Below are 26,480 nucleotides of genomic sequence, written 5' to 3'. Positions count from 1 at the left end.
AGCTCTGCCTGCTGTAAAGCGCACACACACACACACACACACCCACACACACACACACACACACACACACAGTGTTTTCCAGCTTAATGGCCTCGGGGCCATAGCTGCCCCGGAGAATTTTGGTATGCGTCACTTTCCATTTTGTCTTCCAAACAGAATGTGTGTGTCAGGTTGTGTGTGCGCTCATGTGTCAAAGTCGGTCTGTCTGTAAGAGATAATAAGGCAGTGTGTGCTTCACCCAGCTGACCCCTGGAGTCAACCAGCAAGTCCTGCGAATTGGCAGCTAAAGTGGAAAACTGGGAGCACATTTTCTAATGAACTATGTCACACAGCTAGACTCTGCTGTGACTCTGCGTCCGCTCTGCTCTGCAGCAACACTTCCTCCCCGAATGGGCTTCGAACTTGTTCCTCAAACCTCCACAATAACAAGCCGACAGTGCCAGGAGGAGTTAGGCTCAGTTCACACTAAATCAGGCGTTGCAGCTAAAACGCCATTTCTGCCATTCATTTGAATGGGAGTGGTGCATTGAGGCTGCGGGGGGTGGAGGCCGCTGGGTCGCAGCTGTGTCCTGCAGTGAGAAAGTTGTACTAGAATCAATTTTTGGAGAAATGAAACCGGACATCACTGATCAAACTGATCAGAGCTGTACAACCCTGCCATGAGGGAGGACACAGACGTTAGGGGAGGACATTTCTCTTCGTTTGATCATGTTAAAAGTAAAGTTAAGCTTTACTGACGGCTTCCTGAAAAAAATGAGAGAAAAGAGAGAAAGAGAGAGCGCAAACGAGCTGAAAGAACCGGCGTGATAGAGTGACAGAGAGAGAGAGCAAGAAAGCAGGTGAATGAGAGAAATAAAACGTTATTTTCTGATTGTTTCACAGCGTTTACGAATAAACCCACCCACACCCTCGCACACCTCCGCACGGCCCTGCAGAAGTGCACCTTAACGCCCGATTTGGTCCGAATACCACCTTACTGCTGCTGGACAGCTGTGTGTCTTTATTGGAGGTTGTCAGGATGGGAGTCAGATAATGATATGATTTAAGAGAAGAGGAGGATTTACTTTTAACACTATGAGACTAACAGACTGTGAAATCATTGGAAATGACCCACATATTGTAGTGGCAGGCTTTTTTTCCCACTCTTGCCATCATACAGAAACAAAGTTTGATGAGTTGGCTTTTGCAACTCGTGCGAAAATACAAACTATGTCACTAATAACAAGAAATGTGTTTCCTTATGTATCGTGACCGTCGTCATGTCAACAAAGAGCTCATGTCTGATGAAGCCACACAGTGGCAGCTCAAAATCCATATATGTGCTGGAATATTACATTATATATCAGATTTTTTGTCTCCACACTTATTTACTGTATGTTGGGTTGCACCTGTCCTGATCGACACTGGCTATAAACTGGCGTGACTGTTCCAAGTTCAGCCCAAACGTCAGAATGTACAAACTGTATTGTTTCAAGCACTAATTTGTAACAATCAAATACATTAACACTTTATGGGAAATCCAGCAGGAGTTTCCTGTTTCAGACAAAGTTTCGGGAGTTTGGCCTTAGCGCCTACATCCAAAAACAACACGAGTTCAGGCCAAGTCTCTAACTTGATAACTCAGTATGAGCTACAGCCCCTGGGTTTGATTCAGGTTCTGCATTTGTGCAACATTTCTGACGTATTTCATCGCTTTCATGCACAGCTTTAAAACAGGACGGCACTCTCTCTCTCACCTTCTTTTTGGACTTGAAGACATTGCAACGGAAGACGTTGCTCTGTCCGTCTCTGGCGATGTAGCTGAAGATTTTCAGATCCTGGGAGTCATGAGACACATAGAATATCCTGAAAGAGAGAATAAAATAGGTCAAAAATGTTATAAAAATGAAGCAAAACCGAATTAGAGCCTGGCAGTGTTTCTAAATGTATCCTAAGACGCAAAATAGGCACTGAGCCCGTTTCTCTGGGGTTTCAATGTGACAGAAATGAACACTATTTAATGTTTGTTTTAATCCGAAGGCAAGAGACCAAATTTTAGGTCTCAAGCTGTAAAAAAGAAGGAAAGTTGTGATTGGATTAGGAGGGAAAAATATTATTTAAATAAAATAAACTGGCAAGAAGACACTTCCTCTTAAATTTTTCCATTTCTTTGGGACAGGAAGCTCAGTGACACACATTTAAAGCAAAGTAAACTTTAATTCCAAGTAGGAAAAAAACTTCAAGTGACAACAGTGATAGATAAATTTCAGTCTGAGGACACAGAGGAGGTAATACTATTACAACAAAAAAAAGATCCGGTGTGAAAGAGGATGCAGGGGGGAACTAAGTTTGAGACAAAAAGAGAATACTCCTGGTATGGAGGGATTGTGTGCAACCAACAGTGAAGAGATATACAATATCCTGCAGAGCAGGTAAACAGGAAGAAATAAGTTTGGGAGCAAAGGAGAGAGCAAAAGAGATCAGAAACAATAACCTGCAGGAGGGAGAGAGCACTGTATGAGTTCAGCTCTATGTTAAATCTAGTTTACAATGACAAAAAAGACACCGCTGGAGCACTGCAGACGATGCTATGACGACAACTCTGAGACCAAGAAGCTGAAAAAGTTCTGACAGATGCTCAGAGCAGACAGACGGATGCTCAGAGCAGAGAGACGGATGCTCAGAGCAGACAGACAGACGCTAAGAGCAGACAGACGGATGCACAGAGCAGATAGACAGATGTTCAGAGCAGACAGACAGATGTTCAGAGCAGACAGACAGATGTTCAGAACAGACAGACAGATGTTCAGAGCAGACAGACAGTACTGTATTCCACAAAGACTGACATGAACTGTTTGAATATCAGAACTTTAGCAAAGTCTCAGCTACAAATAATCTCCACATCAACTAAAACTAACTTGCATCAGTTATGTTTTGTAAGAAATTTAAATGCCACCTGTATTATGTTCATTGAACTTTTGTTCATGTGATCTGATGTGAGGATTTACTGCTTTTCACCCTTTTATATCATTTTAAAATTCATATCTTTGGGTTTTCAGAGTGTCGGTTGGACACCTTATGCTCTGGTTGGTTGTTACTATTCTGACATTTTGTCAACAATTAATTGATTGATCATAAAACTATCAATACATAGATCAATAATAAACACAATTTTTACATCTCTAGCAAACTGGACAGACAAAAGCAGTCTTTGGTCTGTCTGTAATGAACTTTAATCAGTCTGACATTGATTAAAATAGCCTCGTCTAAGCTAAGCTAAGCCTACATGTTTTGGCAGTAACCTGAAAGCCTTCATTAGAGCAAAATAAGTCACCTCATTACCATGACGACCGGCCACCTTTGTGCTTTTTTTTTCAAAATTGCTCAAAAAGAAAGTGCTGCAATCTACGGCTGGATTTTGAAGGTTAATGAGTAGATGACATCGGTTGTTGGTTTTACTTAACACGGTGAACTTGAAAACTGGCTGAAAGAAGGACCAGAAACTCTGAGCAAAACAGTTTCCTAATTGGGCAATTAGTGCCATATTAGGGAGCTCGGAAGGATATTTGGAGTAATTTATCACAATGAGACAACGGACATCCAGACAAAAGCGAGAAATTAGGTGAAGATTATGCAAATGTTCCTACTGTCTCTGTCCATATGAGTGTGTTTTCGTTTATGTGCGGATTTGTGTGTGTGTGTGTGTGTGTGTGTGTGTATGTTGGTGCGCTTGAAATCCGGGGTCGCATCTATACACTCTGTGACATTTCTGTGGTATTTGTTTTGGCCTTTTCTCTGGTAGCCAGTTCAACTGAGGTCCTGTGGTATGGATGGTGTCTTTGTCAACCCTGCTTAGCAGACTGTCAAAATACCAGACGCAGCTATCTGCAGTGACTCATACTCTCTCTCTCTCTCTCTCTCTCTCTCTCTCTCTCATGCACACACACAACACACAACTCATATACCTGCTGTTTCATGAACCAAGAAATGTAGCAATGCACCAACAAAGGCAGTGAAGAAGAAGACTGCAGGCAAGAAAATATAAATGTAAACAATGCACAATTGAAGGTATTTTTAAAAATGGCTCTGCTAATATTTTATGAGGAAAGAAATGCACTCGACATGTTTGAAAACTCAAGAAAAATCCACATTTAATCATGCAAAATAAAAACTGTACTGAGTCTTGTTTTGGTAAAGTTAGCTAACCTGTCAATATGTCAAAATGCATTCATTGTGAAGCACATGCAGGAGTTTGAGTTAGCATCACAATTAGCTTACAGCAGCAAAAAAGAGCTCCTGCTGTGATGAACTGGAAAATATCCATCCCAGCGGATTGCAGAGGCATTAAAACATTCAGGCGTGGCTTAATGAAGTTAGTGGAAACACTTCTGTTCATATCCATGTCAACAAACAGAGAGCTAGCAGGGTTTCTATTATCAAGCCGTGTCATCTAACTGACCGCTCCCATCCGCCTGCTCTTTAGCTGTTTCAACTTTGTTTTTGCCTTCTGTTCACCCAAACGCCCCGTCGCTATGATATGAATCAATGTCCCAACAGATTTCTTCCTTCAAAATCTAAAGCATGGGAAAAGGACCAGTGCTCTGTTAAACTGTTGCTTACAGGCAACAGAATCTTATTCCTAAATTGAAGGCAATGATAAAAAGAAACGTTACATGTCGCCAGACGAGTGAGGAGCTTAGCCGAGAGTGAATAAAATTGAGCTTAGTTGACTGGCTTAGCTGACAAATCCCCAAACAGTGCAGAGACGACGGCTCCAATACATCTCTATCAAGTGACTCTAACAGAAATAGCTGCCAAACATCCAGGTGAAGATGCGTCAGATATATCAGATCTTAGAGTAAAGAGAGCCGAGCTCGACATGAAAGACGCCGAAGATGGTTAACGGCAAAATAAATCAAACGCTGCCAACGGGAAAAAGAAAAAGATTTGTATTGTATTTCAAGTGGGTTGCAATTCCTGTTTAATTACAATACATTAGTTAGAATATTTTCACATGAATGAATGTCATTTTTCTGCTCTCTGTCACTGAAACTACACAGTAACAATGCAACCAAGCGGTGAGTGACTGTAGAAATATGCTTTGCTTTCTTCAGAGCACAGTTTACTTTATAATGCTTTTCATTTTTGAATCACTCAAAGCCTGAGATGTGAATGTTGTATCTGCTGGCAGAAATTAAGCTGTAAGCATCGACATAGCAGATACACTGATCCTTATATACAGTAGACACTGTAAATAAACAGCACAGTCAAAGGGAAAAGATGGATTTTTAAGGAAGGAGTCAAACATGAGCCAAAAGCAGTTTAAGAGATTATATTTACCGATATTTACCCATCCACTGTAACCGCGGTGATCAATATTAATCAATTTTAATTTTAGATGATCTAAATAACCTCAGACAAGGTTAAACCTCAGACAAATCTAAACATGACATTTAATTAAATCAAAATCTAGCTTTACATCTCTTCAGTGAGTGTGAATGATTTTACATCAGACTCATCATGTTGCAGCAACTTTCAACAGTCATACAGAGAGAAGCTTCAGTAGAAGAGATGCAGGTCAAGTCTCAAATCTGTCAAACCTGAGTGTCCTGAATGATGCATCTCTTCACCAGCAGACAGATGAGAGGAGCAGCAACAACATTTATGATACTAGTTAGCAAAACTTACTATGTATTGCTGCCTATTTCCTCTATTTGATACCACAACCCGCTCTGTTTAGCAGCATGATGAGATTATAGTAGGTGGATAGCAGCAGTCTCAGGCTGGTAGGATCAGAGGTAGCCGGGAGCAGAAGCAAATGCAGAACATCGACGTTGCCAGGCAGCAGCGACGGCAACCACTCACTGCCTGAAAGCACATTTGTTCCTCTCTGCCATAGGGCTCCATTGTTGTCCAAAAAAAAATATTAAAAACATATATGAGGCACATTGCCACTATATCTAGACAGGAACAGTAGGTCATTTAAATCCCACACACACCTCAGTGCTGCTGGAAAGACTCACCAGAGTGCCAAATGTGTATAAATCCACAGCTGAAATAAACAAATGCACTACAGTGGCCAGCTGTTTGAGTCCTTTTTTTGGTCTTTTTGTAGAATTTATTGACAGTAACAGTAGTACAGTATCCTTACTACTCTATCACTACTCTTTAGAGACTAAATTTGAGGGATCATTGCCAAAAACGTCCACTTCCTAACTTTTTGTTGCACTTTCAGGGGCATGTTAGTCATCCTCAGCAGATGGATCCTGCTCAGCTGTCATAACATACTGATGAACACTGCCTGATGCAGTTGAAAGAAGCAGAGAAAGTTAGCAAGTTGACCTTTAAACGTTCTCGTTGAACTTGCAACACATATTTTTTAGGTGTTTGAGTTTAAATAAAATATCAGCTACTATACATCTTTATATTTGCCTCAAGCATCACAGTCAGACTCCTGTTATTACAGACAGAAGTCCTTTGTTTCACTGCTACATAGATCTAACTGGATTTTTTATCATTTTATCTTGCAAAATCCATTTTAGAGTCAAGGTCATTTTTGAGATTTTACTGAGAGGTGACCATAAGTGGTGCTGAAAGCATTTAAATATCCTTCCATCAGATTATTAAACTCTAAAAGAAGTCATCAGAACGATTGAGACATCGAGACTGGCGTGTGGCGATCAGATTCACTTTACCGTTAATGACGGGAGATGATCTAGAAGAGACGGCAGAGTTTAACGGATGAGACAAAGAGAAGAGTGTGTGTATGTGTGTGTGTGAGAAATGGAGAGACGGGAACTCCAAATAAACGCGGGGAACGGAGACGGAGAGGCAGGAAGCGAGTGTGTGACGGATTGTGAGTGAATAGTTAGATGGAGAGAGAGAGAGAGAGAGAGAGAGAGGGAAAAAGACAGAGATTGTGCATGAATAAGGAGCTGAAAAAGCTCGTGAGACGGCGGAGCGACGGAGATGATTCACGACTCGTGTGTTGAGTTTAAAGTTCAGCGGTGCGTTAAAGAGTTTGATGAAAACACTCCCGTTCCCTCACGTTTAACGCATTTAACCTGCCGCGGTCTCGTCTCCGTCGGCGAAACAAAACCAGGGAAACTGTCAGGTTCTTTGAGTTACATGCACACAAATAAAAAGCATTTATTAACTTTGGACAGGCGCTATGATGCTGCGGCTCTCGAAGGCCTCACACACTCTCACAGCTAACCTTGTTAATAAGCCCTTCTTGTTAACAGGCTGAGTCTATCACGCAGGGGCTGTGATGTGATTTTTGAGTAATGAAGTGGGCTTGTTTCTGAGAGCCATGGTCATTTTTTTTCCCTTTGATAAATCGCTGCCTTTGAAACACAGCCGCTATAAATCAAAGGGTAAGAGGCAATGCACCACACACACACACACACACACACACACACACACACACATACACAGCATCAACAATCACACAGTTAGTGAAGATCAATATGACGCACCTGTGCCAGCTCAGGCTCTAGATATGTATGTGTGTGTGTGTATGTGTGTGTGTGTGCCTATTTTAGCAAGAGATTTTAGTATGAGCGTCATGTTCAGGAATGAAAGCCAAACATGTCTGCATTAATATCATCTTTCAGCATTTAACATCCCGTTATTGGACATCTATAAAAGCTCCGGTAACAGCTTCAGTAATCTGACACACACACACACACACACACACACACACACATGGGATGCTGCACCTCACAAACATTGATCGGGTGGATCGTGGTGTAGATCCATGAGAATGTGCAGTTGGCTGGTGGAGTAGACTGCTGACTGTGTGCTTTTAATCTCTGATGTATACTGTCCCTTATATACCAACACAAAACCAAGCAGAAAAGCCTCCAAACGCACCACGTACCACATATTTTGTTGAAGTGAATTATATTCTACACCACGAATAAATCATTTCTATGTAGATTAGGTTTATGGAGACGTCATATTTAATGACAGCATCATGCTGGATTGAACAATACAGGCAGTGAGGAGAGACGGATTCCCAGTCTGATTTACCGGGTGTTAAAAATCTGATCTTTAATTAGACTGACCTAATAAAGCTAATTAGCACCATTAGTAAAAAAAAAAAAAAAAAAAAAATGGCTGAATTTGGGTGTCAATGAGCTGCTGCACAATGTGAAAGTTACAGCCTATAAAACACAGAGCGCCTGACCGCTAATTACATCTTGACCATTAGGCTAATTTGTGAGAAGTGTTTAAACCCTTAAATACAGAGCTGAGATGAGTCAGGATTCCACAAGTAGTGGTGCTTTATTTATTTATTTATTTCTGCATGGAACTGCATAAAGGTCACAATTGTCTCAACTTCTTAATAGGAGCCAAAATAGTTTTAATACATGAATTTCTAATTTATGAATGTGCACTACTCTATCCTTATGTTTTACAACCTGAAGACTCTTCTATATTTCTGAGTTTTTATTGAATTCCTATGTATGGATGTAATGTTGAGGATGAACTCAACGACATTAAGCTGATTATCAATATATTTTGGATATAACAAATGATCGGACCGAGTTAGAACTTGATATATAAATATATTTCTAACAGATGTCAGTGTCTGTTCTCGCTCACTAACATACAAGAATGTTGCGGTCACACGGTCTACCTATCACCCATGTCTCTGTATTTATTGTGTGGTTAAGTATGTAATCCTTTCTAGCTGCCAAGACTAAAAAGTGGAGAAAATCAATCGTTTTATGTGGTTTGTTCAGTCTTTGTAGGTTTCAGCTGGTCTTCACATCTGTTAGATTAAATAACAGAAAGTTACTGAGAGTCATTTAAATGTAGTGTCTATTATGTTTATTTTAGCAGCTTATGCATATATTTGTTTTATGGTTTCAATTTCGTGGAGTAGTTCTAAAGTCTACTGTCTTTTAATTTCACAGTTTTTCATTGTTTGGATGGTTTTTACAGTCAGTGTATGAATGATTATTGAGCTTCTGACAGTTAATTCTTGGCTTCTCTTCTTCTCTCTTGGCTTATAACTGCAACAGATGACTTTGAATTCAGCTGTGGTATCCTTTTAAACACAAAAACACTAAAGTAAGTTATGAACAGCCTTTTGACATGTCAATTATATTATTTTATTTAGATAGAGTAACAAACACTTAACAGTTGAGTAGGAGGAACGCTGCTCTGCTTCATAATAACAAGACCTGTTCATTTTTCAGATGTTTTTTTTATTTTATTTTTTAAAACCTAGGCATGTATTTCCGATATCCGCCACCTAAAATCTTTACCAGAACATCGTAGATTTGACAACGCCCTGATAAACCAGACTTAATCACACAGCACACTGACCAGGCATTACGCTGATTAAATATGACTATAAAACGCAGGGTGAGAAAGATAAAGAGCTTCATTATCAGAAAAGCTGTCGTGTAAGCTCAAACTCCACACGACCGCATAAAGAAAACCCCTGAAGTTTTACAGCATGAACTCTGCAACTCTGAAAGTAACACAACAAAACAGTCATTCAGCCAGACAGATAATTTCCTTCTGCACTTGTTAAAGTCAAGGTGAGAACTCAGTAATTCTGTCTCATTTTTATTCTATGATGCATGATTTACTGAAAAAGACAAGCGGCCCCGGTTTGTGCATGTATATGAACGTATTTTTGGGGTCTTGTATGAGAGAAATGAGGCCACTAAGTCAATATCTCTCACACCTCGGCAATAAAGTGAGTTCAGCTGAGACAAACTGAATAAAACTCTCACTGAAGCTGCAGGATGCTGAGACAAAACTGTTGCAGAACAAGCATGTGGCAGTTACAAAATGAGCCTTAATGGTTTTAAAACTGAGAGAATAAAATATGAGCAACAAAAATATATTAGAACTTAAAGCTCTTACTTCATAGTTATTTCTCATGTTGGCTCAAAGCAATATTACCGGTAGCAAACCCTTAAAACTTAAACTACCTGCTGGGTTTTGATTTATAGTTCAGCATCACATTTCACCTGTTGATCTCACGACACAATCATACGTGATTGAGCTGTATTGTGCTTTAATTACATTTCCCACAGTAACTGTGTTTACAGTCTTTCATTGACTTTATGATACCAGCGATGGCGGGAAGTCCGCCTTGTTTCATGAGCGAATAAGTGATTATTCCATGAACGTCGATTCATTCACTGTAAAGAGCTGTGATTACGGTGAGCTGAAGGTTTGCAGTAGAAATTATTTTGGTGGATGTTTGCAACTGAAGATAACTGAGCCTTTTTTGAACTCGCTGCATGTTTTGTTTTTGTTTTTTGCTCTCTAATATCTCTACTGGCATCAGAAAACAGCTCACGCTACATAGACTACAGCTTCGAAGGCTACCCATGTGGCCGTCTGTCCTGGTGTTCACGACGGTGGACAGTTTTAGATTCATCGTAATTCAAAACAAATGTTCGACACCCTGCTGTTAAGTTAAAATTCTTAGGGGACTGTCGTTCCACGGCTTTGTTTGTTTAGCTTCAACCATATTCCTACTGTTTTTCACTCTGTGCTTATTTTTTTACTTGTTTTTTTTTTACTATTCACTTGTTAAAAATGTTGTTTACTCCGGTCGTCTCTGTAGAGGCCGAAGCCATTTATTGCACTATTTTAACAAAACCATAAACATGACCATCGAGGGAAAACAAAAACACAGAGGGAGAGAAAAACACAGCTCGTACATTTACACACATAAATATAATCTGCAACATGGAAACAAGAATATGACTTTATGCAGTGATGGCATCTTGCAAGGAGAATGATTGGATCAGATGTGTTTATGTTTGTGTGAGTGATGACAGCTTTCATTGACACAGCAACAGATGAACCAGCAAACTGTTTTTATTTCTTTTCTGAGTGTCCAGAGAACAAGAAAGAAAAAAGAACCAAGTTAAGAATGAGAGACAGAAAGCTCACACACGAGATCAGAGACAGAGAGAGAAATGAAAAGACATAAAGATCTGTTGACACTGATGCTTGAATGTCCCAATTCTCACTTTTTATACTTCATACAGTCTGACTAAGATCACGTATAAACAGCAGAAAGCTTGATCAGGAGTCAATAAAGAATCAGACATGGCATTGGTATCAATAAAATCTCTTCAATTCCCATCTCTAGATCCTACATCTAATTGGTGTTTGAGTGTACAAATTGGAATTTATCTAACGTTTATAATTAATTACCGAGACGAGCAGCCACTCTCTCGTACACCTGAGACATCCGTCAGCCTTTTGCTACTACTAACTACTGCAGCGCCTGTTCAACACGTGTCTGTTAACGAGCCGACTGCTCGACCTCCGGTGTTGCTGCTTCAACAAAAAAATCAATACTGTAACTAACATTCTATTATACACGGATGATATGAATATATAGAGTACTCTAATAGTAAATAAATGTTCTTTTCTCATTCCAAGTAAAATAAGAGCTGCGTTTAAAAATAAAGTGGATCTATCATATCGGGCTTATAGCTGTGCTTCACAATCACTACAGTCTCTGAAGATATGAGACATACTGGTTTTTAACTGCCTGTGGGAGGAATGAACATGAACATTCTTGATTAAAAGCTGTTTTCTTTTCTGTGATTCGCTTATTTCTCCAACTGACAGTCTCTCATCTCGTCTCAGAGATTTCATTGGCTGAGTAGCATCACGTGAGATGATTTACAACATATGAAATCGGTCAGAGTTTCCTGGGCTGCTGAACCAGTACCGTACCAGTACTACAGTTATAATGAGTACCAAGAGCTCTCACTTGACACTGCACTTCCTCGGGTCCTCAGCAATACACCTGCCAAGTGTGAAGTAGATCGGTTGTTGAGAAAAGCGAAGAGCATAGAGACATACATACATACAGACAGACAGACAGAGACTCCTTCCTCTATATTTAGATGACAACTCACTTCAGTCAATCAAGGATGAGACACAACAAATGTCTTCAAAAGTGAGAAATACTGCCAGACTCTGTTCAGAAAGTATTTGTCAGCTTTTATTAGAATTCAACATCTGAAAGCTAAAAACTCATAGTGTAGTTATAAAGCTGCACTTGGAGGTTTTCTCATTAACTTTGTCTCCTTATCCTCCCTTCTTCACCACACCTTACGCCAAAACTAATCACACTTCGGCTCAAACACTCCTCCATCTCCTTTTCTCCACACCTCCTCCACCCAAACATCCCTCCCTCTCCGTTCGATGGTGCTTTCCACTTCTCTCTCTCCCACTCTCTTTTAAATCAATGTTATTATCTATCATGCGTTGCACCGAGGATGCCAGCGGGAACAACTGGGGGAGGGCCTGATCTTTGTTTTAAAAAAAAATATAAGAACAGGAGCACCGAAATATGTCAAATTAGTGTGTTGTATGCACTAACTGTGTTGATACATGAGCAGAAAGTGGTTATAATTAACTTTTTATATCAATTTTAAGTGATATATTAACAGCCTTTATATTCAACACTCCAAATGCTATTTTCCTATTTCAAGCTCCTCACTGCTGCTCTGTTCTACTCCCTTCCTTCATGCTTGTGCACCCAAAAACTACCCTTTGTGACGGGGGGGGGGGGGGGGGTAGACCAATAAAAACCACTATAAATACAGAGCATCTGTGGTCACAATAAACCAGCAGAGCAATCTGTTTCTAGTAAATGTGCACAAACATAATAGAAGGCTCTTATACATATTTACCAATACACTTAAGCCAATACTGACCTTGTGAAGTGGATTGGGTATCGACCATGATGGGACCAATCCACATTAAATACAGATTCTTCATCAATGTCATTATAAATGTAAGTGTATCTGCTGTGGGTTAAACTAATTCAGTCACAGTAGGCCTCATATTACTTTACATACAAATAATTCTAATATATTCCACACTTTGAGATGTGCAGATTTATTTATTTTCATTTAGATTTTAAAGGTTGCTGATGTTCTTAATTTTTCTTATTGTCAACAAATCTCACGTGCAGAGTCAAACCAACATGAATTCATCCTACTTACAAATATTGCGTGCACATCCAAAGTCTGATATGTCTTATTCCTCTGTGCTGTCGACCTCCATTGTTATAAAACACTATTAAAAACACAGTGATGACACAATCAATGAGCCACATCGCTGCACTGGGTAACATGTTCCTTCATCCCTGAGGCAAAGGTTTGTTAGTTCACTAGTTTTTTTTTTTTAGAAACGGTTCCAAAGACTTTGTGCTACATTATAAATCTCTCAAAAAAAATATCAGTACAAAGTCAAGATGTGTTATGTAGCACAGCGAGCGAGGGAAGCGTAGTAAACTGAACTATGTATCCACACATGGGCAGCAGCGTCTGCTGTACAAGGCGAGGTGAGGTAAGACAACTTTATTTATACAGCACATTTCATTCAAAGGGTAATTCAAAGTGCTTTACATGAAATAAAAAGAAAGCAGGAACAACCATTACCTTTGGGATGGAGGAACATGTCGCGCACTGCAGCCGTGTGGCTCACTGACATGTTTTTAGTGGTTTTTGGACAACAATGGAGGTTTACAGCACAGAGGAATAAGATATATCAGACTTTGGATACACAACCAGAGTTTTCCATAAGCGCCGGCTGTCGGCTGGACATGAAAACATTTCCAGCCGACTACTTTCTTACTGTTTTTTTTCCATATCAAGTTGCTTCTTACCCTACTGTTGTAAGGTGCCTTGCATCAAATTAAGCTGAGCTGGACAAGGTATGCACTCATGGAAAACCCTGAACAACACTTGGAAGTAAGATGAGTTCAATGCTGGTTTGTTGACAATAAGAAAAATATAGAAAATCACCAGCTTCATAAATATTTTTACCCTCATTGGATTCACTGATAAAAACAGAAAAAAATACAGCTTCAGTTTTAGTTAACACTCGGTCAACACTCATCGATGAATATGCATGACGGCTTTAATGCAGTGAATCCGCATTCTCTCATTTAATATGAATGAACCGCAGGGAGTAACATTTTAAATATGTCAAGTCAGATCTCAATTACGTTTTACCATGTATCCCACTGAGTCCATGCAAGTGTAAATATGACTGTGTGTGTGTGTGTGTGTGTGTGTGTGTGTGTGTGTGTGTGTTTGGCTTTTAAAGTTGTCATGACTGGTTATGATAAGACTAAACATTCAGCGGAGAGGGAGGGTGATTCCTTTACAACTTTAGTCCGGCCTTCGGAGCCTCAAGCTGAGGTAGCACACACGCCTTGAGTAAGCATACGGTACAAATATGTGAAAATACACACACACACACACACACACACACACACACACACACACACACACACACAGTATGACTAACAGACTGCAGTAATTGGTCTCACTACAACCTACAGCAGTATGTTTCATAATGTTAAAATGTTTTGGGTGTATTATGTGGACACAAAGCTTTGGTACAACAGGTCAACAAAAGAATATCCCAACGCTGTACGGCAATACTGAAAGGTACAATAAAGACAGGTTATATTGGACAAAAGAAATCAATAATTAAGTGCAAGAAATCTTGCAGCAGGCACTGGAACAACTTCTGGCACCTGGGAACATAAAATCTGCGAAAAAAACTGCTCAAACTGACCCACCATTTTTAAAAATCTCTCTCTCTAAAGGTGCAGAAAAACTGTGTAAAGAGGCAGAATTGACTCAGCAACAGAGCAATCCCTTACTTCCCCAAAGACAAATCACCATTTCCTGTTTTGTATACTGATCAGTGTCCATGTGTGTGTGTGTTTGCACGCATATATGTGTGTGAGCATGTACATCATATCCACCCACCACACCCAGATCTACCCAGGAGAATGTCTTCTAATACAGACCCACAAACCAAGGTCATGGTTGCACACCTAACATATAATACACCGACAGGTACACACACACACACACACACACACAAACAGACACAACGCCCAGAGGCTGTGGAAAGCAATGAGCGGGCAAAAAGAAGGAAAACAACAAGCCTCTTCATCTTCATTTACATTCAATTGAGAGAAGGTTTATAGCCGCACCTACAGCAGAAGGATGTCGGAGCTGCGTGGAAGAAATAAATAAATTTAGGCACACGAACTGAAGCACTTATGTTCTCAGCAAATACAATCTCTTTAAGAGTCAGTAATGGTAATAACACACTGCTATACCCGTTGAGTCCTTTAAATCCAGCTGAGGACTGAGCTGATCAATATTCTATATGAATCCAAAATATACTCAGATTGCTTCTTTGCATGAGCTTTAAACCATGAAAAACAACAGGAAGTTAAAATTGAAATCCGCCTATTAGGTGTACAATAAGATAGTAGGAAATGATGGGAAAACCTGCGACACCTCTCTCTAGATATTTATTTGGAATAGAGAGGAAAGTAAATCCAATAAACACGGCAGCTGTGCGGCAATTTTCTCCAGTTGGTGTCGTTTTCACTGAGCTGCACAGCCACATATTTACAGTTAAAGGTAATTTTAGACACAATAACGGCCCTGTAGAACTAATGTCCTGCACTCCTGCTGCCTCGTTCTTCTTTGCCAAACCACTAATTTAGTGTTACAGTTACACGTCTTGGTGATTGCCAGTTAAACTGGTGAGCAGGTGGATTGATTTGTGTCTAAAAACGTCACTTTTGTTACTTTTTTTTGCACTTATAAAGCTAAGGCATGTGTAGCGATAGAGGAAAAAATGTCAAAACAGCCGCCTGACTAAACATAACTTATAAAAAGTTCTGAAACTATAACGTAGAGCATATAAAAACGCACGGGACAGCACAACAACGACATCTGTATGCAGCTTCTGTTTAGCTTCGTCGGTAGGATTTAGGACACAGATTGAATTGAGGAGGTGTCGTGTACCTTGAATTACAAGATCGTAGATATCAGACATCCAAAGACCTTCATTATTATGGAAATTAAAGCGACGGGTTTCCAGTCGTTTAAGCAGGTGACATTCGTTTGCTCATGACAGGAATGATAAAGTTGGCCTCACTGTGTAGATGTTTCACTAGTTTGTTTAACAAACTTTAAAAAAAAATGTATCAGGAGTTAGAGGAATAATGCATGATGTCAAAATGGCTACGGAGCCATAATCTGGTGCATTACCCGTGTTTGATTTGAGGTGGGGGGGTGGGGGCTTCTTTTTTTAACTTCTCATTTATGAATCACTCCGGGAGGAGAGAGAGGCTGGCAGAGCTGTGGGGGATACGGTTATATGTTGGGACTATCAATGATTATGTCTGGCTCATGTTGTTTTTCTCAGTGTTTGTACGGCGCCCGGCACTGTAATAATGCAAAGAACCACAGGCTCCCTCTGATCTGAGTGTGGGAAGAGACTCGAGTGGCTGTGCAAAACTATTTTTCCTGAACATCACAGTAACTATTAAGAGCCTACAGCTGGTTTCATGACTCCAGTCGGAGGAGCCAGATTACAAAGACTTCATTAACTAATGAAATCCTGCTTTCACTGGGAACTAAATGCTAGATCATGAAAGGCGGGGTATTTTACTGTTGTTATAACAAATCTCTATGACTCCTGTATGTCTATCAAGCACATTAGTGACTTTTTCTTTTACAGAAGGTTGTTTGGTTTCACCAATAGTCGAATTCACTTCCTATTTATAATACAGTGAGCTACATTTACCCTTCGCCATTTTGCTGGCCTAGAGACATTATTTCATTGCTACTCTCTCCCTCATTGCGCAACTCATATAAATTTAGAGCTTTTATCCAATCAGATTTTCCCCTGTGCTGTGTGCGGGTGAATCCCTCTGCTGTTGAAGCAAATGGGGATGATGTTGTTGTCATATTCTTTAACCAATCAGAGTTCGAGTTCGCCATGTTGGGCGTATTCTTTGACACGCCGGAGTCTAAGTCAGCATCCTGCAGCCAACACTTCTGCAGTCTGAGCCCAGCTTAACTGAAGTAAAACTAGCTAGCATGTAGCGTAGCTTTATCTGATTTATTTCTTTCTTTAGTGACGTTCAGATTTTTAGATGTAGTACTTTAGATATGGTGGCATGGCTGTGCCTCTGAGTGTGCGTGGTGGTATGTGCGTTTAGGCCCAGCAGCTTGGCTGTTATTTGTGTTTTTCGGCATTTTTGCATGCTTGGTGGTCATAAATGTGACTGGTTGTTGTGAGCTTTTGTTCTTGTTTCTTTGGTAGTGACATTGATTTGGGCTATGCAGTGTCTATTTGTGACGCAGCATCTTGTCATAATGTGTAATAGTTGCACATCCTTGATAGTTTCAGTCATGTATTCGTGTCTCTGCAGTTAGTGTATTTGTACTCTCATAGGTGTTGAGTGTCGTGTTAAATAACTTTATTCCACTTGATAAAGGTTAATGTCACTGTGAATATGGGGGTGGTTACGTCGAATGACTATAGCCTGGGTGTCAGGTGTCATGGTGAAGTTATTCAAAGGCGGGTTAATAGCGGGAGAAGATCACTGGAGGCCTAGGTGTAAAATATACAGCCTGCCACTGTAATGATGTTTGTATTTTTCATGGTAAGAATAATAAAGTAAGGATATACTAATATGTTTATCTATAGATTATTATTACTGTTTTGGAGGGGACAAACAAAATTTCTGTCACCTTTATAGTGAACTTATGGCACAAGTGCACTGATATCTCAGAGCCTGGTCACATAAAAACAAAATGCCATGATCACTTCTTTTGTAATTTGAGTGAACTGACCCTTTAAATGCTATCAGCTATATTTTGAGCTTCTGCACAGGAGAAATTGTTTCCATTTCTTTTTTTTTTTTTTCTCCAATGAGTTTTTCCCCCTTCAGGGAAGTGAGCACACTATCAAATGTGACTGGACAGTCCATTAGCTCAGAGCGTGGAGGAAGAGGATGCTGCTGAGACAGAGATTGTGCAGGACTGAATGAGGTTGTGAAAAACTTTATGGGATCAAGCGTGGGTGTGTATGCGTTTGTCTTTGTGTGTGTAGGATGAGTGTGCATTGTAATCAGCATGGCATAAGTACAATGAAATATCAAAGTATAAACGTGGAGAATATGTGTGTATACGTTCCATATCAAAGCTTGTTTTTCCAGATGACATAATGAGGGTGTTTCTAGAACACACAAACATAAGATTGACTTTAATTGGTTGGGTGTGAACTTCTCACTAGAGGGCTTTAAAGTGGAAACGAAGGCGCAGAGCCAAGCGCTGCTAACACAAGCAGTTAGGTGGAGGTCAGTGAGGGCGGGCTGCTTCTCAGAGGATGACAGCAATTACCACACATGAAGGCCGGAGGAGTTATAACCCCAGACAGATATATATATATACACACTTGACTGATGCTGGATTTCTGAGGCCGATACAGTGATTGATATTCGAGGGTTAAAAAAAAAAAAATCTGATGTGTTCAATATGGATCCATTGAATTTGTTTTATTAAAGAGTTATGACTAAGATAATGAGCATTTTTTCACCTAAAAAATAAACTTATCAGTGCATTTAAGTGACAATTTATGTTTCTGAATTATCACCATATTGCTTTTCTATAATTCTGTTATTAGCCAACATATACACCTATACGATACATGTGCAATAACTTAATATCGGCCGATATGCAAACTCTCATTCCTTTCCAATTTCTCTCGGATATACACCCAAGAAGAAATCCTGCAAGACTCTTGCAGATACGGTTCCCAAGCGGAAAAATGTGAGGTGCTCAGCGATGCCAAAGCAGCGGGAAAAAATCTTCATTGAAAACAATTACAAAAAGCCGCCACAGGCTGCTAAAAAGCGCTTGGTCTGATGGGGACGTAGCCTTCTATGCTGATAAACCTGGCAACACTGGGAGATTGTGGACATTTCTAGTAATATTTGTCCATTAAGAAATGTTCATCCTCATCTCTTATGATGACTGGCATAAAGAAAACTCTTAGGATGTGTTTAAAATTATTAATCGGTCCATTTATAACCTTAAACCTGCAGCAGAGTTTTACATAGAAATGAACGTCTGTTACATTCAAGCTCTTGCCAAACAAGTTCACACAATGCTGATTAAGCCTATCACCGCCTGTCTATATTTCACAGTATACCTGAGTTTTTAATCTGGTGTCTGGTTTGACATTCCCGTGCTGGCTGGATGAATTCATACTACACATGCTCTACAGGCAGAGCGTGCACACCAGAGACATCCGCCGGCTGAGCTAGCTAATACCCGGTTAGCTCTCTGCTAACTTGAACGGAGATAAAATAATTCAATCGTGCATCTCTTCTAGACTTTCCAAATGTTATCGGACTGAATGGATCAAATTCTAATAGTGAAACAAGTCATTTCTCAGGGGTTGCGTGACGCTCAAAACAATTTATCCACTGTTTTACAGCTGCAAAAGTGGCAACAGAGCAGGCTACGGTGGAGGCTATGACGTACGCATGTGTTGACAGTGTTTTTATAATTACTCTCACTGCCAAAAGGGAGAAACAAAAGTCCCACACGCCAGCTTTAAGGAAGGACATTCCTAAGTTTATTACCTATGAATTTGGCAAACGGGTGTTAAGTAGGATCTGGAGTGTGTTTACTACAAAGCAAAGAGATCAGACGAAAGTAGTTTTGCACATTTGGTGTCCACATGTAGACTTTTTCTTGGAATAAAAACCAAGCTGCCCAGATTCATCACCTGAGCTACTTTAAACCCCCCCCCTTCTGCTCTCTTCAAAGCAAAAATACACACTGATACAGCTGCTTTGTAGCCCATCCTTCTTTGTGGATGAAATAACTCTTTTCTAAGATCTTTTTTCTTTTCAACACCGTATTATCATTTTATATAAACAAGTTCAACAGCTTGAGACGAGGCTGAATAATAAGGAAGATCAATTCTCAACGAAGTAACATTTGAGTCCAGGAATAAAAAAAATTGTCTTGGCAGCTCCGGCTTTCTTGTACTTACTTTAAGGAATAAGCGAGTTTCCAAATGAACCAGTCAGTGAGGATTATAAATTATGTAGTATTAGGTTATTTAGCATCCTGGACATGGCTGTAGTGTTGTTTTACCCCTGCAAGGTCTTTAACTCCCAGCCCTGCAGCTCCAGCTCTGAATTGGTTGGTGGCCTGAAGTCATATACTTGTGTGTGTGTGTGCTTCAGAAAAAAGATAAAAGCTTTAGTGTGCGATTTGTCAAACTGGTTGAGTGTGTATATATGCATTTTTTTGCAGATTGTGTTTGCCTACAAGTCTGTGAACATAAAATAAAAAAAGAAAAAAAAAAAAAAGACGTTGAGTCTGCCAGTTTGATGTGTGTGGGTGGGTATATGTGCTTGATCCAGGGGATTCTGATACTCTCCTGACTGAGTTGGTCTGCCGGTTTTGCCCTGAGGCGGCAGCTCTCTGGCAGGTGGAATGTAAAACACACACACACACACACACACTTTGTATGTGTGTTAGAAGTCAGAGCAGAGAGACACACACCTCTAGAGTGTAAATTAACAACATCAACAGTGACTAAAAGTAAAGCCTCATCACTTCTCCTCCACAGTTGAAACTTTCCACCTATCATGGATGATGTCCTCTGCTGTTGTTGTAATGTATGTATAGTAACCAGTGTTTACAGCGACAATATTATAATCATTTTTATGAGACGGGGTTGTTTCTGTATGACAACAAAGAAGTCGGCTCTACTATAATTACTGCTCTGCCGCCTGACTAAAGTAAAATCCCACTCGCTTTCTTCCCTCGGCGATACAGCAAAGTCCCGTTCAGCAAGGGCATGAGAGTTTCAGGAAAATGTTCGTGTTCCGTCGGAGAGCATTGTACTTGGATGACATTGTGGCTCAGTTAATTGAACGTGTACCTCATTTAGCACAACAGTCGTCCTCTCTCTGTGGTTATTCCCGCGTCGGGCCTTTTTCAATGACTCCTGCTTGCTCAGATGTCCTCAAACGCCGCCTCACCAGTTCAGTAACTACTTCTATTTATATCCAAATAATAAAACATTTCACTGCTTAAGTCGTTTTAAAAAACGAACGAGGTTTTATAGTATGTTTCACCTGGATGCGCAAACTACTGCGCGTTATATCATTGTGCGTAATGAAAGAAAAAAACAAATAGATGTCAAAGCTTGATTTAAACGTCCACTTCAAAGTATCTCATGACTTGCATTTTCTGTAGATGTATGGCTGAATAATAAGAAACAGATGGTGCGTGTGCAGCCGAGGAGTCAAGTAGACATTTCCTGTGATGTTTAATTGAATCTCATCCCTGATGACCTTCTCTATGGTGGATTTGGTCTTTAATTGTTCAGAGATCATTTTGCTCGGTCTAATGGAAAATATACAAAGAGAACACTTCAGGTTTGCTTTACTCCATCGTCTAGGGCGGCATGACGCTCACAGAGTGTGAGTCAGGCTTTTTCAAAAGATAATTTTCCAGGACATTTCCAATGCAGTGTTTCCCATACATTGATTTACTCGTGGCGGCTCGCCACAATATCAACACTGACCGCAACGTATTGATTTTCTTTTTACTATTTAAAATGGGTAAAATCTTATTTCATGGTAGAGCTGTGCAATGAGCATTGATTCTCTCAGCCCTCCTTGCTCCTCTCTCACTCTATCTATCTATCTATCTCTATCTCACTCTCTCTCTCACATCGTCTGTGAGTAGCCCCTCCTCTTCGTGCACACACTGAATCAAAACACGATCATGCGTGGGAGAGGAAGGATTGTTGATGGCTTTTCCCCGCAGAGAAGAATACAGTCACATGATCTATACTTCGGAGAGGCGCGGTCACGCTATCTCAACTTAAAAATCGATTGCGTGTCTTCATTGCTTTGTACGGTAAAGCGTGCAGGCGCCAATAGGGACTGGTGCATGGTGCGTTCAGGTGCACCTTGTAAACTCAGAAATCTATATTGGAATGGCCACGAAGGTTGTTCCAAACCTTAACATTTCTATTTTTTTTTCTTATTTGCCTTTGTTGAAATACATACATCTGTCAGTACTTTCTTGCTCTTTTACTACAGCAAAACCTATTGCCTACACAATGCTATAGATTGCAAAATTCCATATAATAATCAAACCCCAGCATATTCTTGCACAATATCTCTGTGATGATTTTCCATAATAGGTAATAATATCGGTCAGCTAGCACCACAAATAGAATCTGATTCTGTGGGAAACAAGTGTAATGACAACTAAATATGTTTAATTTGTGGCAGTTCAATTATAAAAAGTAGGAGACCTGCTGAGTTTTAGACATTATGGCTGATTACTAACAGCAGTCACAGACTCCCAGAGACAGGTGACTCATACTGTATAAAACTCTTTACATGTGCATACGTTCACATCTACGTGCTTTATGAATCTAATCAGCATAGAGTCCAATTCTCGATTCTTTTAACTTTACTGTTTTCTGTTTATCTCTTGCACTCTCTTTTATCCTTCATCCATTCTTAGACAAAAATTACACTAAAAAGTATCTCGGACCAAACTGGATGCGGAAAATAAAACTCAGATGCTCAGCCTCCAGTCTCAAATCATCTCTTGAATAATTTCTGTAATTTGAGACCGACTGCTACATTAGTAGAGACTTGTCAAGCCTAATTTAGAGCTTAAAATAGTTCTGTACATGGTGGTCAAACAAATGATCCTTTGAAATTATGACTAATATTCAAAATTACAGTTGTTTGAGGACACCCGCATTTGTTGTAGCTGTAGCAGGATGCTGTAATTATGTACCGCTGGCTAGATCATGTCTTTCTTACCATTATATGTCTACAAATGACCTTAATTACCTGTTCATTCAGACAAAGCCATGATCAGAAGGACACATGATTAAAGGGAAAGAGCAGAACTGAGCGTCACTGAAGACAACAAGAGTGCAAGAGCTCAAAGAGCGTTACGTCCTTCTCATTGCTATGCTACATAAAGTTGACAAAAGTTCTCATTGGTGGAACTATTTAAGTATTGACATAACACAGGTTCGACAACACATTTCAGACCTGGAGAACACAATCTTTCAGTTTGAGATGATCGCCTCTCACTGTGTGAAAAACTGACAAATCATCACAGGACCCATTTCAACACCATAATCTACACTTCACAAATGTCATAATATGAGTAGTCCATTTGATTATACAATAGCTGGATGTCACTGACCGCTGAAAGCAGCTGTGAATCAAACACTCATGTGAGCTGAAGCACCATGTGGGTGAAGAGAGGACAATAGACCAACACGGTAACAAAGACACTCAATTCAGAATGTATGCAGGATGAATAGTGAAGCCTGCTAGTCCAAAAAGAGAGTCTCACCTATGTGGAGGCAACAGCCTTTTGTCACTTTTGGAGGAGGAACACACAAGTTTGCAACGTGACTTCAAGGCCAGTTGAGAGCGTTAAAGAGTCATCAGTATCTTTTAAATTTCTTCTTGAAGTATACTTTTATCTGACAGATTATGCTGATTTTACTCGAGTCGCCTTTTTATTTCTGTTAATTCATTGGATGGTTTATCATAAACTGCACAGACACTGTATGGATTAAGCTCAATTTTAACCCTAAATTGGTCATCCCCAACTCATTTTAGAATCAGGCCAAATTTCCAGTCAGTTTGAAGGGAGTTGTAACGCCTGATTAATTTGACTGCTGGATGACCAGATAAATTTTGGTCGGCCGTCTTGCAGTTTGAAGAGTTCTGGGATCAGATTTCCCATATGGCTGCTGTCAAAGATTCACTGTAAATTATGGTTAGCTTGTTTTAATATTATACTCCGTTGTGATAGAAATAAAATTAATCTTTTCTGCAGAACAGATGGATGCGTGGGTCCGTATTCCTTTTTCTTCTTCTTTTACGTTCAAAGTAGAATTCACAAAGTTACACGGCATCTCTTCTCTTTTTGTCAACATTTGAGGATCTTGTTTGATTAAATCTGAACTGAAGCGATCGATAGACAAAAACCAACTGAGGGTTTTGTGTTGGGATGTTGGGATCAGTAATCAAACAGCGTGAGCAAAGAAGCTGAATGTTTTGTCCGTGCAGAAAGGTTTTATGCAGACGAAACAAACAAAACTGAATTCAACTTTGGAGTGACCACCAAGCTTTATTATTTATTTTAAATTTAGTGTCTTTTGTAATGTTAGTTTTCGATTTTTTATCTTGATTTTGATCATTATTACTAGTGGTAGTGGTGGTTTTCATATGGGAGGAGTGGTGAAAGACCTACATAGGTGACAGTGTTCATTTTTACTGCTCTAGTGCGTCATGGGACTGCACTGTGCTGTCAAGAACTTGTTAACCGGCTTCTAGCATATGTAGCTTGTCTGTGTCCCTGCGGCTTGCTTGATAGGATGGTGCATAAATCATTCAAGTCTGTGTGCATGCTTGTGATTGTCTGAATAAATATGTATGAGTGCGAAGTTGTGTGTGTCTCCATGTGTGCAAGTTTATGAAAATAACTTTTGACCATACAGTATATGTTTGTGCATCTTTTTGAGTTTTAGATGCTCAGTGGAGGCATTCTGCAGGTTGTAAAAGGGGAAGAATTGCATTTAAGATTTGGGAAATTAATGTAGTCAGTGTAAGGTCATCACAAGTATCCTTAGACGTGTTTACAAGTAAATGTGTTTAAATGTGATTGAGTGCGATCACTGCCAGGCCACTACTGCCAGCGCTGATGTTGCATACATGGTGCTGGACAGCCTCAGTGGCACAGAGCCAGCAGCTCCAGCTAGAAAGCAGTGGAAGATGAAAAGGAATCCACAGAAGAAATGCAAAGTGCTCAGCTAAATCCTCCCAAATGATTTAGACACACGGCGTCCAGTCACCGTGAATGTGAAAAACCCCCACATAGGAGCGTTTATAACAGTCGAGGGGTCTTTGATGTGCATTTTTCTCTCTGCATTTGAAAAAAAAATAGATGTGAAGATGTATCAAATTAGCTTATAAAGCACATTCATTCAAACTTAAAACCAAGAGGTTATATACGCACCATGTTTACTCACATGGGGATTTCAACTGATCGAGGGAAGCCTTCTGATTTACATGTGGATGACACGAGGCTCGTGCAAATGCTAAATCTTTCTCACATTTACAGACTAATCTCCCTTCTCCTCTACAACTTGACAGCACTCTGCATGGGGTTGCTTTTCAAATAAAATTCTGATACACCACGCTCAAGCTGAGAGATAAAAAAAACTGCACTGCTTGCATATTGATGGCAAAAAAAACTTAACATAACTTTGAAGTAATCCAAGGACAAAGATATCACGGTACTGTCCGAATTGTTTCGAAGTCGGAAGAACAGAAACATAACATGCATTCATATGAGGAGAATGTGGCAAAAAATGAATTTCATTTTATCAGTCAAAGCCACCAGACTGATGACGGAACAAGGTCAAGAGACAGACTGCTACTCTCATCTGGTGACTCAGGGTTTCACACAGCTGTTCACGACATTAACACCTGCTTCAGGAAGGGTTGGGTATTAAGAACACATCCTGCATTGGAATCGATTCACAGATGTATGAAAACAAGGTATTTGTAAAAGTATAAGTCCAGATTTTTCGAGTCGAGTATTGAAAAAGTGGGTATTTTTTTGTGTTTCCTTGCTGAACCACAAGAGAGGGAGATACGTACGTTAGCTTCAGCTGATCGTGGGGAATGCATGTTTAAACAGAAGGGTTGTGAAGGTTGTCCATCTTGTATTACAGTGTTGTAACTCCGCTAAGGTACCACATGTAACCATTGTAATCTTCTGCACAAAACCTCTCAACAAAACAACAAGCATTACATAAGTGATTGCTTTTCAAAGTACCAAATATCACTTCAGTGCAACAGTACATTTTGTACAAAAATACAAATTAGCTACTGAGCTAACTAGCTCCCAAACTAAACTGCCAAAGATGTTTAAGCTGCTGGGTGAAAGTCTCTTTTTCTTCTCACTGGTATTTCTGGTTCAAGAGGCCTGCAAAGTGTGGCAGGCTGGCCTTCACCAAAACACTGTTGACAGAAAATATGTAAAGTGATTCACAGTCGACGAGCAACTTTTCTACATGGTAAAGGCTGTTCCCTTGGTGCGCTCGGGGGCAGGCTTTGTGGACTGAAAGTTAATAAGATGGAGGATAGTCTGCTACTTCTCTAAATGTTGCCTGATCCTTGAAGGAAATATGTGGGTACTTTGTGGCGATATGGTAGGGGAGAAATTACAGAATAAAAATGAATATTTTCAACATTTTCTTCATTTTGTTGCTCAAATTATATACAAAGATTTGTAACCAGGAATTGATAAGAACCAGAATTGTTCAAATCTAAGTGATACCCAACCGTAGCCTCTAGTGAGGTCATAACACAACACAGCATGACATTTAAACCTTCAGGTAAAAAGAGCACTAGTGCCATTTTACACAGAGAAGAGCATACTTTTCACGACTGAGGCTACTGTTTGGACCATCATCCAGTAACTAAGTTGAACATAAAAGATGAGACGTCGTCAGTATCTGTCAGACTCAGTTCAGCAGATGACAGCAACTGATCGATGATGCTTACCCATCGTACT

At 39.9% G+C, this 26,480-nt stretch overlaps 1 protein-coding gene across 1 annotated transcript in view; it reads right to left on the bottom strand.

Annotated features, from left to right (window-relative positions):
• LOC121900514 (carboxyl-terminal PDZ ligand of neuronal nitric oxide synthase protein-like) overlaps positions 1-26,480 on the bottom strand; it is a 187,301-nt gene that overhangs the window by 89,152 nt on the left and 71,669 nt on the right. The window contains exon 5 of the mRNA XM_042416928.1: positions 1,737-1,845. Within this exon, the coding sequence (XP_042272862.1) occupies positions 1,737-1,845 (109 nt within the window). The remainder of the gene's footprint in view (positions 1-1,736; positions 1,846-26,480) is intronic.

The sequence above is a fragment of the Thunnus maccoyii genome, chromosome 7 (genome assembly GCF_910596095.1).
Source record: "Thunnus maccoyii chromosome 7, fThuMac1.1, whole genome shotgun sequence".
Classification (NCBI taxonomy): domain Eukaryota; kingdom Metazoa; phylum Chordata; class Actinopteri; order Scombriformes; family Scombridae; genus Thunnus; species Thunnus maccoyii.
The sequence above is the reverse complement of the archived record's forward strand: the minus strand, read 5'-3'. Positions and strand labels throughout refer to the sequence as shown.